We start from the raw sequence: 19,081 nt of genomic DNA, 5'->3' as shown, positions 1-19,081 counted from the left end.
CTTCCACTATATCCCATTATGTTCTGGAAGACTGAAGGAACAAAATCAGTAGTTCTGCTGCACTGTGTTTGTGTTTGTATGAGGTGCCTGCCATAGCTGGAGGAATATGTCAGTCATGAGAGATGAATGTAAATCTGATGAGTCTGTGTGTGTGCGTGCGTGTGGAACTGTTGGATGTTAAGTGTGAGCCTCAGAGTGCTGTTTGGTGGATGATGAGCTGTGGTACACTGAACACAGCTTAGTCAACAGTTGTGTTGGGGATGGCATGCAAGGCTGTATTCTCTGACTTTGACTGCCCAAGTGAGGTTATTTGACTTCTTGTGGCATCATTGCCAGGTCGTCCAGACGGCAAGAATTGGCCACCTGCTCTCATTCCTTGTTCAGGGATGTACTTCAAGGCTTTGTGGCTCCCTATAAAACCTCAGCATCTCCTCCTATTCATCTCCATCACCATTTCCACATTCCTGCATTTCCTTCTTTGACATGATGTTCATTTTCCCTTTATTGAGAATTGTAATAATGGCAGCCATCAGCAGCCCTGAGTAGTTCAGTGCAGCTTCCCTTTAGAGAGGAACAGATTATCTTGAAGATCAGAAGCTCCCTGTGCAAATGAAATCAGTGAATCCTGCTTATCCCCCATCTGCTGAGTGCCAATGCAGCTAACAGCACGGCAGAGCTCAGACCAACCCTACAATCTTCAATTATCATGGCAGCACCAGTCTACCTACCTCCACTGGGACCATTGCAGATAAGTAGCCAAACACTGCAGCCAAAAGAAAACACATACCAAATTTTAGCTCTCCTTGCTTATTGTACGGGCCTGTTCTAAACTCGGTGATAGAAACTGCTCGCTCAGATTAGTTGATTACTCCAGTTTTGTTTTGATGACGAGACCATTGGGACAGATGGACTATGCTTCGTTTATTTCTGTGTTGGTTTTTAGTAATATTCCTGAACTCCAGCTGTGAATTAAGGTGGAAAGATCTCAGAGTCCCCAAAGACAACTTGATTAGTGCTCTCCAATAAGAAAAATGCTGACTAGCTACTGATGTGGGTACAGTAACACAGGTTTAGCCAAAACCATTAACTTTGGTAGAAATTGCCTTATAAAGACTCTAAGTGTACAGCTTATTGTACTTTGTGTGTGTGTTAGTGCGAGAAAGAAAGAGAGAGAGATTTCATAAACATCACCATTCTGAAATTAAGTAAGTAAAGAGCTCACTACAATCATAAAACACTCACACAGTGATTTACCGTTGCGCCAACTGATACAAAATGGGTAAAGTTTACATGCATAAATCATCCAAGTTCCAGATCAAATAACCAACAATGTCCAATATATATTTTTATTTACCAAATGAAACACAGTTAACCACCTCTGGATTCTCAATTAGTCAGTGTTAAGTGCACTGGTCAACAATTAATCTGCAGAAGATTCAACATCAGCTTTACCGCCTCCACCCCTGACCCACATCCCTTTCATTCTTGCTCCATAACAATAACCAATGCACCAAAAAAAAACTCACAGTGGGGTGAGTCACCTTGAAAAGCATTGCTATAATAGGCTAATGGGTGACAGGGGTCATTTCAAATGTATCAGTTGGCTCTGTCTCATATTTAAATACTCATTCATGAATGAATCTCGCCGATGAAAGAATCTATATTCTAAAAGTTTAAGGAGAGTGGAGTACTGTATTTTGAGATGTATAGCTGGGACGTTTTAGAGTAAACTAAAAAAAAGTGCCCATGTATGTGTTATAAACCAGTTATGAACCGATTTGCATATCTCAGGAGAGTGCAAATTGCAAACAGACTCAACACTTGCAGCATCAGCATGTATAGATTGCAACAAAAAAAAAATCTTAAAACAACGTCTGATAGGCTGCAGCCAATACTAGATCTTATTCTACTTGTCTTTCAGGTTATAAAGTGAACCATCAAATGGCAAAAAACCAGTGCATGACTGTGCACCACAGAAGCACAATTTCAGGGCACTACTCTCTCCGTTGGGCCCTTCTTCAGTTGTAACTCTCTTCTCAAGATTGTTGAACTTTCCAGAGTAATCATACGTCAGCTCCTCACCAGATGCAATACTACAAGCTGCAAAAAGAGCCAACCTTGGGACCAGGGAGTTGACACGAACAGGGATCATGTACAGATTAGGATCACAAGAATGATTGAGGAATCGGCCAACATTGCCAATGTGGGTAGGGTCGATGTATGTTTCTAGTGTTTCTCCACTGGTCAGGTGTTCTCTCACAGCTATGATATAGTTCATGTCACCAGAACTTTGTGATTGAGTTCGCCTGTTGGCTTCTGGAAAACTGATGACTTCACCCCCATACTCACACACAAACTTCCCTCTCTTAATCGGTTCCAAAGTGCGAAGGCCCCATCCTTTCTTTGAGGATTTGTACACCTGCAGTTTAAAGGTGAGACCCCTCTGGACCACCCTGTTCTTACAAGCCTCACTGCATTTACACATAACGTTACACTCGAACACAGGCCTCGAGTAGCCCATCTCCCCCTGAAAGTCGACATGGCACAGGTTTTCATCATAAGCTCCAATGTAGCATTGTAGACAAGTGCATGTGTCCTGTTCACAGGAAGACGCTAGGCACTCACAACCTGGGAGGGTTATTTCAGTGGGATCAAGATCTGCTCCTGGTCCAGCCACATTTTCTGGTGTGTACTGCAAGACAAACACAAAACAGCCTTAGTGGAGATTTATGACAGACAGTACTGTGCTGTCTGTCTCCTTCAGAGGAATTGTACCTACTGCATACTAGTCAAGTCTGAACTTAGAAGAGTAAAGGGATTAAACTAAGTTAATTGACAAGTTCCTTTTCCATTAGAAAGATGTCAATGATAAGGTGGAATCCGTAAGTTGTTTGCTTTTAAGGCCCAGAAGCAAAAATAACAGTTTTGTACAAAGCTCTGCATGTTTAAGTGTTGCTTAAATGCATCCAGCCCTGTGCCAAGACTATATTCAGTAAGGTCTAGGAATTCAGCATCTAGGTACTAGAACAAAAGTCAGATAGCATGTGTTTTTAATAGAATTCTGGTCAAAGTATTACCCCTATTAGTCAGAACCTTTCTGCAAGGGGTATTTTCTGCACTAAGAAAAGACAGTACAACAATGTTTAAAAATAGGATTCCAAGAAAGTTCTGAACATCACCAAACACAAAAAGCTGATCAACAAAAACACAAAGTATCTCAGTGAACATCACTCATACTTCCTGACATAAGCAGCAAAGTTCACACCTTCACTCGAATGTAAAAGTTATAGCTGTGTGATCCAGGCAGCATTAAATTCCAGGTTCCTGAGATTTCATTACCCATTTCTAAATACGGATTCTATCATCTCTCAAGAAGGACTTAATAATCTTGGCCTTAATTAACTTATGTAAATATGGCTTTCAGATAAATGCCCTTCACTTGTCCCAGTTGGTCCCTGGGCTCCATACAATGCACTACATCTATTAAATGAAGCATGAAAAGGAGGCCAGGTATGTTAACTCCAGAGACCATGTCCCTTTCTTCGAAGAGGGAGAAACTGGGGAAAAAGAGGAAATGATGATGAGGATAAATCCAAATTTCAAAGCATACGTTTACATCACGAAAATATACTGAGCAATATAAACATTACTTTTAAAAGGGCATTATTGATCTGTACAGTAGATCGCAGAGGTTACATTTAAAAAAAACTGCACCCAAGTCTATCTAGTTTAAATAAATATTTAAAAGTTCACTCACATCTCTCACACTGCTGTTAAACCAAGAAGTTGTAGCAGAACTGTAACCAGCTTCTCAAGGGGTTGGTTTAAAATTCATCCTTCTGATTTTGGATATCACTGGCAAGCCCAGGGTTTACATTTTTAAAAAATTTATTATTGTCACATGTACCTAGATACAGTGAAAAGTTTTGTTTTGCGTGGAATACAGGCGGATCATACCATACAAAGTGCTTTCGGGTACTAGAATGGAGCGAAGAATACAATGTTACACCTGCCGCGAAGGTGCACAAAGAGCGAGGCCAATACTAAATTTAAAATTTGAATGGTCCATTCATAAGGCTAATAACAGCGAGGAAGAAGCTGTTCTTGAATCTGTTGGTACACGTGTTTGAACTTTTGTACCTTCTGCCTGACAGAAGAGGGTGGAGGAGCGTATAACCGGGTGGGAGGGGTCTTTGATGATGTTGGCTGCCTTCCCAAGGCAGCAAGAAGTATAGATGGAGTTACTGGCTGGAAGGTTGGCTTCAGTGATGGACTGGGCTGTGTTCACAACTCTTTGTAGCCTTTTTTTTTTTTTACGGTCCTGGGCAAGGTACTAAGCCGTGATGCACCCAAATACGACACTTTCTATTGCGCATCTATAAAAGTTGGTAAGAGTCTTTATGGACATGCTGAATTTCCTCAGCCTCCTGAGGAAGTAAAGGTATTGTGGTGCATCTTGAAGGCATCACAGTAATGGAATAGCTTTTCAGTCAACTTCAGAGGGCAGTTAAAAGTCCCAACTATGTTGGTGTGAGCCTGGAGTCACATGTATCTTAGAATCCCTACAGTGTGGTAACAGGAAATTCAGCCCAACAAGTCAACACCATCTCTGTGAAGAGCATCCCAACCAGACTCACTCCCTACCCTATTCCTGTAACTCTGCATTTCACATGGCTAACCCACTTAGCCTGCATATCCCTGGACAAAAGGGTAACTTATCATGGCCAATCCACCTAACCTGCACATCTTTGGACTATGGGAGGAAACCGGAGCAAACCCATGTAGACACAGGGAGAATATGCAAACTCCACACAGACAGTCCCCCAAGGCTGGAATTGAACCTGGGTCCCTGGCACTGTAAGGCAGTGGTGCTAACCACTGAGCCACCATGATGCCCCATATAGGACCGACTGTGCAAGGACAGCAGCTTTCCATACCCAAAGGACGTACCCCTCCCTTGATTGAAATTCTCGTGCTGCGATGGTAGGATTTAAACTCATCACCGGATTATTAAGTGACTAACATAACATTACAACCACACTACTCCAACTTCATTTCCAAAGCCTTAAAATAGCAGGAAGGTAAAATCTGGGATCTATGCTGTCACCAGGAAAGTACATGGGCTCTTAAGAGAAATATACAACATTCATTGAAGGAAATATGAGCCAAAATGAGTTGCACTCACCACTGCATTTATAAATGATGCAAAAACAAATTAATGTTATAATTAATGTAGGAATTAAAATAATGTATCAGAAACTATGACCATTGTAACACAATCCCAAAGTCTTTATCCAATATGCCAACTGGGTCTACAACTGCCCCCTTTACCCTTCCTGCCCCTTTATTCCACCCCCACCCCCCAGCCTCCAAAGCCACAAGCAAATCAAATAGATGCGCCAAATCTGGTGCACTGTCATGCTATAGAAGTCACGGCATGGAAGCTTGCTGTCAATTAACAACTCCATCCACACCCTCCACCTGACTCCCTTCTCTGCCATGTTCTACTGTCCCTCCCTCCCAACCCTTATATACTGAATTTCCCCCATCAGTTTTGTCATCCCAGCAATCTTCCTTCAATCCTCATGATTAAGTTCGCCGCACTCCCTCCCGCAGAACTGGCCACCCACCCCATAACACACGCACCCCCATTGAATTAACAGCCACCAGTCAGACCGTGACCCATTAACCCTTTGAATGACTTAGCCAGGCACCCCCAAACAATGAGCAGCTAGACCCCTGACTCGTGTCTGTACAGCTCCCTGACTGTGATCCCGTAAATCCCCCAAATGGTTGCACTGGCTCCAACGGGCTGACCACGACACCCTCTGGATGCCTGGAATGTATTTTCAGAATGGAACTTGCTGTACTTGACGTCAAAGAATGACCTCACTTGACTTATTACAGTCCACATCACTCAGGGCCTGGGGTTATTCCGCCCCAGCGTGACAGACGTAGAATTGTAGAGAACAGGAGGACAATCAGCCCATCATGTATGTGCCAGATCTTTGAAAGAGTTATCCATTTAGTCCTACATCCTCACTTTTTCCCCACCAAATATTTTTGTAGCGTGCCCATATTCTATTCCCTTTTGAAAGTTATGCCCAAATCCATTTAGACAGGTCAAACACAATTCCAATATGGAAGTGCTGGATTCTTACTGTTCTTTTAGAGTTACAATAAGGATGATAGAAGATAGCAAATATGCTCCAAACCAAACACATTGTTGGGGACTATCAAGTGCGAACAAAAGGATTGATCCTCAAAATATCACTCAGTATCCTACTTTTGTCCTTTAGAGTTCCACTAAATAATCAAGAATCTGATTGGTGACATAAAAATATATTGGATTCAGTGGTTAACCACAAAGAACAAGAATGAATAATTTTGTTGATGGTGAATGTTTAAATGATTATCGTGTAAGGTATTATCCAGAGAATGCAAGTCTGACTTGTTCATGTAGCCAGTCTGTCTGCTGTGTGTCCATGTGCAGTACTCCTACAGCATTATTGGGTAGGGAGCCCCAAGATTTTGCAACAGCACTGATGAATTATCCTGACCAATATCTTGTGCCTCAGCTAGAACACAAAGACAGATGATCAGACCCACTATTACATTGTTGTTTGTGAGATCTTGTGTGCTGTCGTATTTCCTATATCATGTCAGAAGTACTTCCTTGGTTATAAAACACTTTGGGATGTCCTGACTTCATGAAAGATGATTTACAGTTACAAGTCCTGTTTCTGTTGCATGCCCGAGTTTAACAGTTGCTGCAAGCTGCTTTATGATAGATGGAGCATTTGGCTAAGGAAGAGAGCAGAAATCTTCACACAAGGACTGACCTGGAATCGAACACTTCTCCTGTCTCAATTCTTGGAAGAAAAATGCAATTCAGTGTCAATGAACTGAAGCCAGCTGGTTTATATTCACTCCCTTGACTCACTCTGCAATCCTTTCATAGTTTCCACATTTAATTTTCTGTCTTCCACATTTTTTTCATTACTACCTCTGCTTGCACTATCTGGTTGTTACTGTGTTTTGTTTTAGGGATTAAAGTCTCTGTGTTATTCTGTCCTCAAGCAGCCAGCTCCATGCCCTGTGGTCAGATAAGCTGACGTCACTAATGCTGCTGTCTGGCTCCAAAAGGATGCTGCAAGTGGTCGATTGACAGTTTAAATACTGTACTTGAAATGCTATGTGGTTGCCAACGTAAGTGTGGTTTGTGACTTCAGTTACCATCTATGAAATGACCTGCAAGTTGCCTGAAGGGATGGTCAATTAGCATCAAAACCCAGTGAGTCCACAAGAAATTCAGGACACGAAGACTAAAGCTCTCCAGATTTTAAAGACGTTACAGCGCAGGAGGCCATTTGGTCCATCACCCTGTGCTGGTTCTTTGAAAACCTAACTGATAGAAGCTTACAATATTGGAGGCAATGTATTAGGAGGTAATTGATTGAAGATTGGTTAACACACAGAATAGAGATTCAGAATTAATGGGTCTCTTCCAGGTTAATGGAGTCCCACAAGAATCAACCTTAAATTATCGACTTGAAGGAAAGGGTAAAGTAAAACATACCAGATTTGCTGACATCACAAAAGTAGTGAGAGGGCATGTTGTGACAAAGACATAAAGAAACTGCAAGGGGATGTGGATAGGTTGAGTGAGTGGGCAAAAACTTGGCAGATGGAGTTTAATGTGGGAAAGCGTGAGGTCACACACTTTGGTAGGAAGAATCAAAAGGTAGGTTATTATTTAAATGGAAAAACAGACTCCGAAAAGGACAGCACAGAGGTAGGTAGCTGTTCTTGTGCATGAAACACAAAGTTAGCATGCAGTTGCCTCTTGTAATTAAGAAGGCAAACGGAATTTTGGCCTTTATTGCTAGGAGCTTAGAGTTCACGAGCAAGTTACAACTTTATAGCATGTTGATAAGGCTGCACTGTGGACAGTTTTGGTTCCCTGTATTTTAAAAAAAAGGGTACATTGGCATTGGAGGCTGTTTAAAAGAGATTCACTGGGCTTTAAAGGGGTTGATTTACCAAAAATGGCTAAACAGGTTAGGCTTTTATTCATTAGAGTTTAGAAGAATGAGGGGAGAATTTACTGAAACATACAAGAATCTAAGGGATGAAAGCAAAATGTTGCGGATGCTGGAAAGCTGAAGAATGCTGGAGAAACTCAGAAGATCTGGCGGTATCCACGGAGAGAAATGGAGTTAATGTTTTCAGTCTGGTGTACCTGCTAAGATTCCGAGGGGTCCTGACTGGGTAGAAGTTTAAAAGAATGTTTTCACTGGGGGTTTTGGGGGCGGTATCTCGAACTCTGGGACAAGGGGACATTCATTTAAAACTGAAATATAAAGACCGTAAGTGAATATCTGGCATTTTCTAGCCCACAGAGTTGCAAAGTCTAAATCACAAAGTATTAAAAGAGGGAATAGACAGATTGTGGAAAAATCAGGGAGTTGACGGCTCAACTCAGCAGGCATGAAAGAAGCACTGAGTTCTGGGGCAGATCAGTTGTATCTTGTTGAGTAGCAGGGCAGGCTTGAGGGGCCTACTCCTGCTCCTGTTTCTTACAATTAGTGCCATTCACCTGTTCTTTCTCGATAGCCCTGCAAGCAATGCCTTTTCAGGGACAGTCTATTTAAAACAGCCTCAACTTTGTTTCTTTACTGAACCCATCATCACTCCCTTTGGCTGTTGCATCATGAAATCTTGTTAGTTCATGTCATCAGCTAGTAGGGACTGGCAAAGGATGCTTGAGGCCAAATATAACCAGGGAACATGTAACAGTTATACTTATAGTAAGGGATTATTGGGCGAGAAATGTGTTGATAAATTAGGTGAATGAGTGATCAGTACATTGGGACTTCTGTGATCTGTGTGTTGAAGTAAGACTCTGAAGCGAACAGTATATTCCTGGGCACTTCCTTCACCAACCTTTAAATTCTGGCGTCTCTTTTGCCCTTCCATCCCATCAGACCACTCCTTTAGATTTTCCTGCACCCTTACACCATCCCCACTCCCACTTATACTGGTTTGAAATTCTTACACTTTTCCAGTTCTGAAGAAAGCTCATCGATCCGAAACATTAACTAGGGTTTCTCCCTCCACAGATGCTGCCTGACCTGCTGAAATATATCCTGCGTTTGTTTTTGTTTTTATTTCAGATTTTCAGCATTGTCGGTATTTTTTTTAAAAAACCTGTTCTTCCACATGGCCGGTAGGGTGCTTGGACGATCATACTGCTGTTTCAGGAGGTTCCAGCAGGGTTGAGAAAACTTGTGTTGCATGTACTGCCCTTCAGATGTGACGTTAGATTTGTAACCCATGCATTCAGCCAATGTTAAGGATTCTGCTTAACAAAAATGATGAACACCAACAAAACAGACAAAGTAGTCCTCCATCTCCTCACTGTTTGTGCTGTGAGCCAAATGTATGTCACGTTTGCTTACCTAAGAGTGTCTATTCTTCAAATTAATTTATCACATTGAATCACAGTGGGATGACCTGGGAGATGTGATAAGGCATTTTAGAAATGCAAGTGCTCTCAGTTCTTCAAGGCAGTTTTCTTAGAGCGCAGCACCACCTGCTGTTGTTCTGCTTTCATTATTTTTCAATCAATAAGCCTAAAGCTGTTTAGGATATTTTTCTGAGATAGTAGGAACTGCAGATGCTGGAGAATCTGAGACAACAAGGTGCAGAGCTGGATGAAAATTTTTCTGATGAAGGGTCTAGGCCCGAAACGTCAGCCTTCCTACTCCTCTGATGCTGCTTGGCCTGCTGTGTTCATCCAGCTCTGCACCTTGTTGTCTAGGATATTTTTCTGTAGAGTCACCAGGATTAATGTTTGTCAGAACAATCCAGATAAAACAAAGTTTTGATTCATGTAAAGTTGTCTCTTCAATTTTTTTTTGCTCTTCCTTACTAAATGAAGTTCACCTTCAGATTTTTAAATAAAAATTGTCTTTCTCTTCCCCTTGCCCCTCCTCCCACCAGGTAAATGTCACCCACAGTTTTCCATTTTCTTTCAACCTGTAGCCTGCACTCTGGCAACATACATCCAGAATGTTTCCTTTTCAGGCAGTTGTCGATCGTCTTCCAGGCAAGCTTGATCTACAGGACGTTCCAACAAGCCACTCATTAACCAAACCATAGTTAACTCCAGCTTCACATTCCCTGCTGTGTGGACAGCTTCCGTATTGGGGGATGTGTTAATTTGTCAACAGCTCAAAAAGTCTGGGAACCCAATGTCATTATTAACTTGGTATTGACACTTCAATGCTTGAGATTTGGCACCCTCCTGTGGCCATCTGTATTACACTGACATTGCGCAACTCATCTTTGCCAAGAGCCCTCTGCAAATCAGGACCAAAAAAACACTGCTGCAATCCTTAAATTGCCTTCCTTTTAATTATTCCAACAACTGCTTTGCCAAGATTTCGGTGCATCTCATCATCGTTGAACCTTGTGCCCACCTCTCCCAGTTCAAATCCTTTCAGCCTGCTTTCCATCCCACCCACAGCTCAAAGTCCTTCGTCAAAGAACTAGCTACACCATCCTCCAGAAACTCCATGCCTATCTTTCAATTAAATCCCTTACCCTGATAATAACAAAAGGTCAGCGTGAGAGTGTGCACCTTCACTAGCCTGCCAGCTTGCCTCTCCAAATCCATCTGGCCTGTCACTAGGACAATCGTTGAGAGCAATATCCCTTACTCACCCCAACTTCCACTGCAAGCTATCAGAATATTTGCATCCTGTGCTCATCTTGCTGGCTGCCTAAGCACAAGCAACAAATTCTCTGTGACCCACATCTTATACTACACAAAGTCCTGCTCGTCAACAACGCCAATCCACGCCAACCTTCACTAGCTTGTTAAAATATACGAATTATGAGCAGGAGTAGGTCTCTCCGCCCCTCGAGTCTGCTCTGCCATTTTATAGAGATCGGATCATGTCTGATGTGACTGAGGCCTCAACTCCACTTTCTAAACTACATTCTCATTTTTCTAAATTCCAATGGCTACAGAACTAGTCTAACAGTTCCTCCCTCATTCTAGGAAACAGTCAAATGTAACTTTTCCAAACTGCTTCTAATGCATTATATCCTTTCTGAAGACCCAACAGTACACCTGATGCAGTCCAACTCCTATTTCAATACAATTGTTGTACAACTTCTCTACTCTTATAATCCATTCACTTTATGGTATATGTCAACATTCCTTTGACCTGCAACAACAGGGAGACAATAATGCAATTGAACTAATGACCCAGAGGCCCAGGACAATGCCCTGGGGATGCAGGTTCAAATCCCAACATGGATAACAGCTGTGGAATTTGAATTGTATGAAGAAACTGGAGATTACAAAGTTAATCTCAGAGATAACAAACGTGAGACATGTGTTAGATTCTTTACACAGATTGTGGTAGGTGCGTGGAATGCACTGCCAGTGGTGGCAGTAGAGTCAGATACATTAGGGACATTTAAGCGACTCTTGGATAGCCACATGGATGAAAATAAAATTAAAAGGTATGCAGGTTAGTTTGATCTTAGAAAAGGATAAAAGGTCGGCACAACATGGTGGGCCAAAGGGCCTGTACTGTTCTATGTTCTATGAGACTATCATCAATTGTCATAAAAATCTACCTCGTTCATTACTGCCCTTTAGAAATGGAAACCTGCCAACCTTACCTGACCTATATGTGACTCCAGACAGACAGCAATGTGGTTGACATTTAACTGCCCCTGAAAAAGCCACTCACTCAATCAGTTCAAGGGCAATTAGGAACAGCAACAAATTGTGGCCTTGCTAACAATGCCCAGACCTAACAGAAGAATAAAGAATAAAACCTGACATTTCATTTGCCTACTTGTGCTACAGTGGCTCAAATGCAAAATCCTTGTCCTTATACGCCAGACCCTTCAGTCTCCCTCACTACCTCTGCCAGCATTGTGTCTCCACATAACAAAAGAGTAGAATGGGTATGACCCCATATGGTACGATGGCCAAGTCAGATCTCAAATGAAATTTGGCTTGACAGGTCACAGTTACTCATTATTACAGTTAACTGGTGATCAGGCACTGAAACATAGACCAAGGAGGCTGCAGGATTTCTTCAGTGAACAGAACAGAAGATTATTATGAAAAAGGAGAAATAAGCTAAATAAGGACAGACAGAAAGTTATAAAGATCTTAAGACACACAGCAGAACAAAGTTTCAATATATTTATCTATGCTATCTGTTACAGAAAATTAGATTTGGAGAAATTACCCTCAATATCAAGTCTTTAAGTCCCATTTAAACTGATTTTCCCCAGTTTCTATAGTGAACTATAGAGCCTTTTTGCATAAAAGAAGACATGAAGAGTCTTCTCACAAAACTAAACAGCTTAAATTTTCTCAACTTTTATCACTTGGAGAATTCGAAATCAAGAGTGTTTGAGTAGAAGTTTCACAAACTTCTTTTCGACTGATATAACAAGGTATCTTGACAAGGTAAGGATGCTGTGAGCAATTAGGTGAGCACAAAGTGAATGGACACCAGGAGAGCAAGCGAGGCAGCCAGGTCCTTTCCACGAGCTGGTTCCTTGTCCCTGGGCACAGTATCCTTGCAGCAATGTTTCAATGCCAGTTGCTAAACGTCCCACAAACAGGTTGGAGAGGTGACACGAGAATCCTAAGCAGACAACTCTTAGATGCCAATCTCCGTGGAGGAGAGCTGCAAATGACTGGTGCCCATAGTGGTTCTGAGGAAGGGTCACCAGACCCGAAACGTTAACTTTGTTTTTTTCCTTCACAGATGATGCCAGACCTGCTGAGCTTTTCCAGCAACTTCTGTTTTTGTTCCTGATTTACAGCATCCGCAGTTCTTTCGGTTTTTATTCCCATAGATCAGGCCCTGAGATTCTGTTGTATGGTGACCAACACAGAACCTCTTCACAGCCAGCAACAAGAGGAAGTTGCTAGATGCCCACACTGACTTCCATGTTGAGAATTCTTTGTGTCTGGTTGCTCCTGGTGGGTGACAGGATAGTAAGCTGGTAAGCATGCCCATGGTAAGCCAAAGTTTTGGACTTGTAACTCTGGATTAGCCAGACTTGTGCACGCTTATCATATGACCTCACTAATTAATCGGAGTGAAGCTAGCAAGGCTGGAGCATGAAATGATGGGCAGTTATCATTCTATATTGAGATATCCCTCTGTGAGTGAATGTTCAAATCCTGCAGATGTGGCTAAACCTGTCAGAAAGTTAAACATACTGTTGATTGGAGGGTAAAGAGGTTGAGCTTTCACAACTTAAGACAAAGCACTGTCTTCTGCGCAGTAAGAGGCAAGGATGTGGTAATTGGTCCAAAAGAGTTGCCCACCCACTCATTCACCCGTTTCTCTTCCTTAAGTCGCAAAGGCTGCAGATATGCTCTGGAATAAAACAGGTTCAAATGGATTGATGGTATGACAGACTGTATCAGACTTGGACAAAGCCAGCACTTAACGCAGAAAGGGATTCTTGAGTTTATCCCTATCTAACTCCCAATATTTTCTAAGCCTCCTATTGTACAAGGTCAGATCATTCTAGGTGCGAACAAATTGAAACAAAGATGTTTTCCACATAGTTACTGCATCTCAGTGAATTCATTTGTATTTATTTTTAAAGACAGCGTGTGTTTGTAGGTAAATCAGGTTATATCGGGGCTCTTTTGGCTCAAAGTTCCATTTAATACGAGTCTGCGGGCACAAAGCCTGCAATTCAACTTATTACATTTACTGGAACAGCTTCTGTGACTATCTAATGTACCCTGAGCTGTATGATGTCAGCCAGGCAACATTAGGTTACACTATTAATAAACTTGCAGAATAGCCTTGTCTAATAGTCAAATTAATTTTAAATGTGAAGTACTACAACACACAAGTCATTTCTTATTTGGAAGGTAAAATTCTAAATGGGGTTGAGGCCTTTACATTTGTGAAATACTGAGAAAGTTACAGTCACTACCTATGGGATAGAGCAAAGCAAAAGGCCATTGATATCATGTAGCCACCAAGAAATTAGATAGGGCATTCAGAATAAACATCTTTACCCATAGAATGGTGAGAACATGGATCTTGTCACTTTCAGGAATAGTTGAGGCAATTAGAACAGATGAACTTTAGAGGAGCCTAAAGATAAATATACGAGGGATATGAGATGAGAAAGTTTTGCCGATAAAGGTAAGGAAAGGAAAGGTGGGAGAAAGCCCAAGTGAAGGATAAAACACGGCACAGACTGACTGGGCTGAATATTCTACTTCTGTGCTTCTTTTAAGAAAGAATTTTTAAACGACCTATTCAGAGATGTTATTATACACCTTCCTGACAGCTGGGACTTGACCCAGGCCTTTTGTCTATATTCTATGCAATTTGCTAATTCTGACCAATCACATGGACACTTTTTGTGTTCAGATGACGAATGAGAGTGACAAAAGACAATCTCACATGGTCCGCATGTAATGGTAATCGTCAATTAAGAGTGCTAATAATCAAAGACTTTTGTGTATCTCTTCTTGATAAGTTGTTTCAGGCTCAGTAGGGGTGGCACGGTGGCTCAGCGGTTAGCACTGCTGCCTCACAGCACCAGGGACCCAGGTTCAATTCCAGCCTTGGGTGACTGTCTGTGTGGAGTTTGCACATTCTCCCTGTGTCTGTGTGGGTTTCCTCTGGGTGCTCTGGTTTCCTCCCACGGTCCAAAGATGTGCAGGCTAGGTGGAGTGGCCATGCTAAATTGCCTGTAGTGTTCAGGGATGTATAGATTAGGTGGGTTATAGGGGGATGGGTCTGGGTGGGATGCTCTATGAGTTGGTGTGGGCTTGTTGGGCTGAAAGGCCTGTTTCCACACTGTAGTGATTTTTAAAAAAAAATGTCATGGGGCTCTACAATTTGTCTACTATCCCATGGCAGATGCAATCTCCTTGGCCCTACACCTACACTCATCCCAGGAACATCTGGCTGACAAGGACACCTACATCAGACTCCTATTTATTGACTTTAGCTCCACCTTCAAAACCATAGTTCCAACCAAACTCCAAGACCTAGGAGTCTGCTCCACAGTTCTGCAACTGGATCCTTGACTTCCTGACGCACAGACTGCAGTCAGTAAGGATAGGCAACAACATCTCCTCCAAAATAATCTTCAGCACCGATGCCCCACAAGGCTACATACTCACCCCTCTACTATACTCCTTTTACATTCACAACTCTGTGGCCAAATTCAGCTCTAACTCCAAGTAGAAATTTGTTGATGACACCACCATAGTGTTTGAGATCCAACTCAATGACGAGACAGACTACAGGAAAGTGATAAAGAGCTTAGTGGCATGTTGTAAAGACAACAATCTCTCCCTCAATGTCAGCAAAATGAAGGAGATTTCAGGAAGCAGAGTGGAGGACACATCCCTGACTGTATCAAAGGTGCTGAGGTGGGAGATGGTTGAGAGCTTCCAGTTCCCGGGAGTGAATATCACCAACAATCCATTCTGCTCCATCCACATCGATGCTGCAGTCAAGAAAGCACACCAACACCTCTACTTCCACATCGGGCTAAGGAAATCCGGCATGTCCACAAGGACTCATCAATTTTTACAGTTGGACCATAGAAAGCATACTATCCAAATGCATCACAGCTTGGTATGGCAACTGCTCTGTCCAAGGCTGCAAGAAATTACAGAGAGTCATGAACACAGCCCAGTCCAGCACAAAAACCAGCCTTCCTTCCATTGACTCTGTCGACACTTTCTGCTGCCTTGGAAATGCAGCCAACACAATCAAAGACTCCTCCCACTCCGGTTATACTCTCGTCCACCCTCTTCCATTGGGCAGAATACAGAAAAATTTTGAAAATACGTACCAACAGATTTAAGAACAGCTTCTTCCCCGCTGTTATCAGACTTATGAACGGACCTCTCATTTATTAGAGTTAATCTTTCTCTGCACCTTTTCTGTGGCTGTAACACTATATCTGCACTCTGTTATACTACCCTGGTGTACTTATGTAAGGTTTGATTTGCCTGGATAGAACACAAAACAATACTTTTTATTGTAGAGATAGCAAGAACTGCAGATGCTGGAGTCAGAGACAAGACAGGGTGGAATTGGAGGAACACAGCAGGCCAGGTAGCATCAGAATAACAGAAAAGTTGATGTTTCAGGTCAGAACATTTCTTCAGAAATGGGGACAGGGAAGGAAGCTGGGAAATAAATCCAGAGTGGAGGGGTGGGACTTGGGAAGGTAGGTGAGATGGTGATAGGTGGATGCAGGGAGGGAGTGCTGTGATAGGTCAGTGGGATGGATAGGTGGGAGAGAAGATGGACAGGTTGTGGCAGGTCAAGGAGGCGGGGATGAGAGGGAGGGTTGGACATGGGATGAGGCCAGGCATAGGGCGATTTTAAAACTGGTGAATTCTACGTTTAAGCCATCGGGCTATAGGCTCCCGAAGCGGAATATGAGGTGCTGTTCCTCCAGTTTGGGTGTGGTGTCATTTTGGCACTGGAGGAGGCCCAGGATGGACATGTCACCCAGGGAGTGGGAGGGCGACTGGAAGGTGTTGTCATTTGTTGCGTACAGAGCACAGATGCTCTACGAAATGGTCTCCCCGATGTAGAGGCCACATCAGGAGCGACGGATACATTTTCTACACTTCTTGCTGTACCTTGGTACATGTATCATTAATAGTGGTGTCCATACCTCTGTGCCAGGAGGCCTGGGTTTACAACACACCTGCTCCAGGGGTGCATCATGACATCTCTGAACAAGTTGATTAAAAATATTTAAAGTTCAAGACATAGAATGTTCCTGAATACCCAAACTAGTTTCTGCAAGTTTTGATCAACCTGCTGCTCGATCTACACTGTTGCCAGAGATAGTAGAAACTGCCGACGCTGGAGTCAGAGGTAACACAGAGTGGAGCTGGAGGAACACAGCAGGCCAGGCAGCATCAGAGGAGCAGGAAAGTTGACGTAAGAAAAAAAGTGTTGAAGAAGGGTCCCGACCCGAAATGTCAGCTTTCCCCTGATGCGGTCTGGCCTGCTGTGTCCCTCCAGCTTCATACTGTGTTACACTATTGCCAGCCCTTGTTAAGAAGAACTGGTCTGTGTTCACACTGTAGTCTAAGTGTGACCACGGTTACATGACTTTCTCTTCTGATTGTCTTCGACTATGCAGTCGAGACTTCGGAAAGAACCTAACACTTGCAAACTTTAATTGGCACTTCGGACAGAATTGGGGTCAGCCGTATCGTAGCTGAGACACATATTTCTGCACTCACGACGGTTTTCACCAGGTTAAAACTCGGTTACCAATTCTGTAGGTGTGTGAAAGGCCCGCGGTGGTTCTGTAAAACAAATGCTGCTGTACCTGCAAAGGGGGCAAACAGTCGTCGTCCACTTCATTCAGGACTGGCACTGGCAGGTTCTCCAGGCCGCAGCACACATCAAAACTCAGCAGTCGGCCTGAGTGAGTAGCCCGGGGACTGGCAGCGGTCATTGCCCAGGTGGGCACACTGAGCCAGAGCAATTTCCAGCTCGGGTCCGTCACTCGCCTCCTCTGGGAGTCTCCACCACTGGCGGATACACTGTGTCCATTTTCCTCACAGGCTGGGTTACAATGTATCCCCTGCCAACCTCGCCCCGCCCCAGCCTACACCCTGCACATTCATTGGTGGCCCAGAGTGTCAGTCATCCCATCCTCCTATCGGATGCTCAATCCGCCCGTCAATCAGGCAAAGGTGCGGACCCTCCCTTTAAAGGGACAGCGTCAGGCTAATCTTAGCAAGTGAGAAAGGCACGTGTTTATATAAGGGACAACACAGTGTGGAACTGGATGAACACAGCAGGCCAGGCAGCATCAGAGAAGTAGGAAAGTTGACGTTTCGGGTCGTGACCCTTCTTCAGATTGGGTCCCGACCTGAAATGTCAACTTTCCTGCTCCTCTGATGCTGCCTCGCCTGCTGTGTTCCACTGTGTTATCTCTGACTCCAGCATCAGCAGTTCTTACTATCTCAACGTGTTTATATAATCCTTTCACGTTTGGAGCCCTTTACCACAAACAAAATACTATTTTTGAAATGTAGTCACTGCTGGAAAGTAACCAATGCCTTAATATTTGTAAGCACAACAGCCAATTTGCACGCAGCAAGCTCTCACAAACAGTAATATGACAATGACCACAGTCAGAGATGTTATCTGATAAATATTGGTCAGACACTGGAGAAAAAACTTCTAATGACTGTACAACTGTAATAATGACTGCATCCATCACACTCACATGAGAGAGCAGAAAGTTTCCTCAATCTTTTCTGAGAGTTAGTGCAGTCTCTGACAGTGCAGCACAGACTTAGAACTACAATTAGATTTTATTGTCACATGTACTCAAGTATAGGAATACAAGAGTACACTGGAAAGTATACAAAGTCACCATTCTCTGGTACCAGAGATAACAAGGTGTAGAGCTGAATGAACATAGCAGGCCAAGCAGCATCCAGCTTGGCCTGCTGTGTTCATCCAGCTCTACACCTTGTTATCTCAGATTTTCCAGCATCTGCAGTTCCTACTATCTCTCATACAATTCTCTGGTACCATCTTGGTTACAAAACCAGAATTAAAAAAAAAACAACAGAAATAAAAGAAAGCCAAAAGGTAAGAAAAATGTCCAGATCTTAAAGTCTAAGTATTATCTCCACAAACGTGTTTGGAACCACCATTGTACCTATATTTTTGAGTTCAAGGCTCAAGTCTCTAGAGAGTGACTCTGAAATAACTTCACAGAGGCTGGTATCCCATCACCAAGTCACCCTTTATTTACAGTCCTCATTACAATCACTACAGAGTCAAAATCAGAACCTTCTAATTCAGAGATTGAAGTGCACTAAAGTCTGTTACAGTTGAAATACTGCAGTATGACCAAAATAATGACTGTCTTAATGATGAGATAGTAGGAACTGCAGATGCTGGAGAATCCGAGACAACAAGGTGCAGGGCTGGATGAACACAGCAGGCCAAGCAGCATCATAGGAGCAGAGAGGCTCCTATGATGCTGCTTG

At 43.0% G+C, this 19,081-nt stretch overlaps 1 protein-coding gene across 1 annotated transcript; it reads right to left on the bottom strand.

Moving 5' to 3' along the window:
- Positions 1-1,332: 1,332 nt before the first annotated feature.
- setmar (SET domain and mariner transposase fusion gene) lies at positions 1,333-17,684 on the bottom strand. The gene is made up of 2 exons (XM_020514655.2): positions 17,398-17,684; positions 1,333-2,692 (listed from the first exon to the last, which is right to left on the bottom strand). The coding sequence occupies exons 1-2, from the start codon at positions 17,524-17,526 to the stop codon at positions 1,907-1,909; spliced, it is 915 nt and encodes a 304-aa protein (XP_020370244.1). The 5' UTR covers positions 17,527-17,684; the 3' UTR covers positions 1,333-1,906.
- Positions 17,685-19,081: the final 1,397 nt, after the last annotated feature.

This window comes from Rhincodon typus, chromosome 16 (genome assembly GCF_021869965.1).
Source record: "Rhincodon typus isolate 14 chromosome 16, sRhiTyp1.1, whole genome shotgun sequence".
Taxonomy (NCBI): Eukaryota; Metazoa; Chordata; class Chondrichthyes; order Orectolobiformes; family Rhincodontidae; genus Rhincodon; species Rhincodon typus.
Note: the sequence above shows the minus strand (reverse complement) of the source record. Positions and strands in the feature narration are given on the sequence as shown.

Bases quoted from the DNA above. Each gene is read 5' to 3' on its own strand.
- setmar (XM_020514655.2), bottom strand. From the start codon at position 17,526: ATGACCGCTGCCAGTCCCCGGGCTACTCACTCAGGCCGACTGCTGAGT. The intron at 2,693-17,397 runs GTACAGCAGCAT...TTTGTCTTGCAG, and splicing joins ACTGTTTGCCCCCTTTGCAG to TACACACCAGAAAATGTGGC.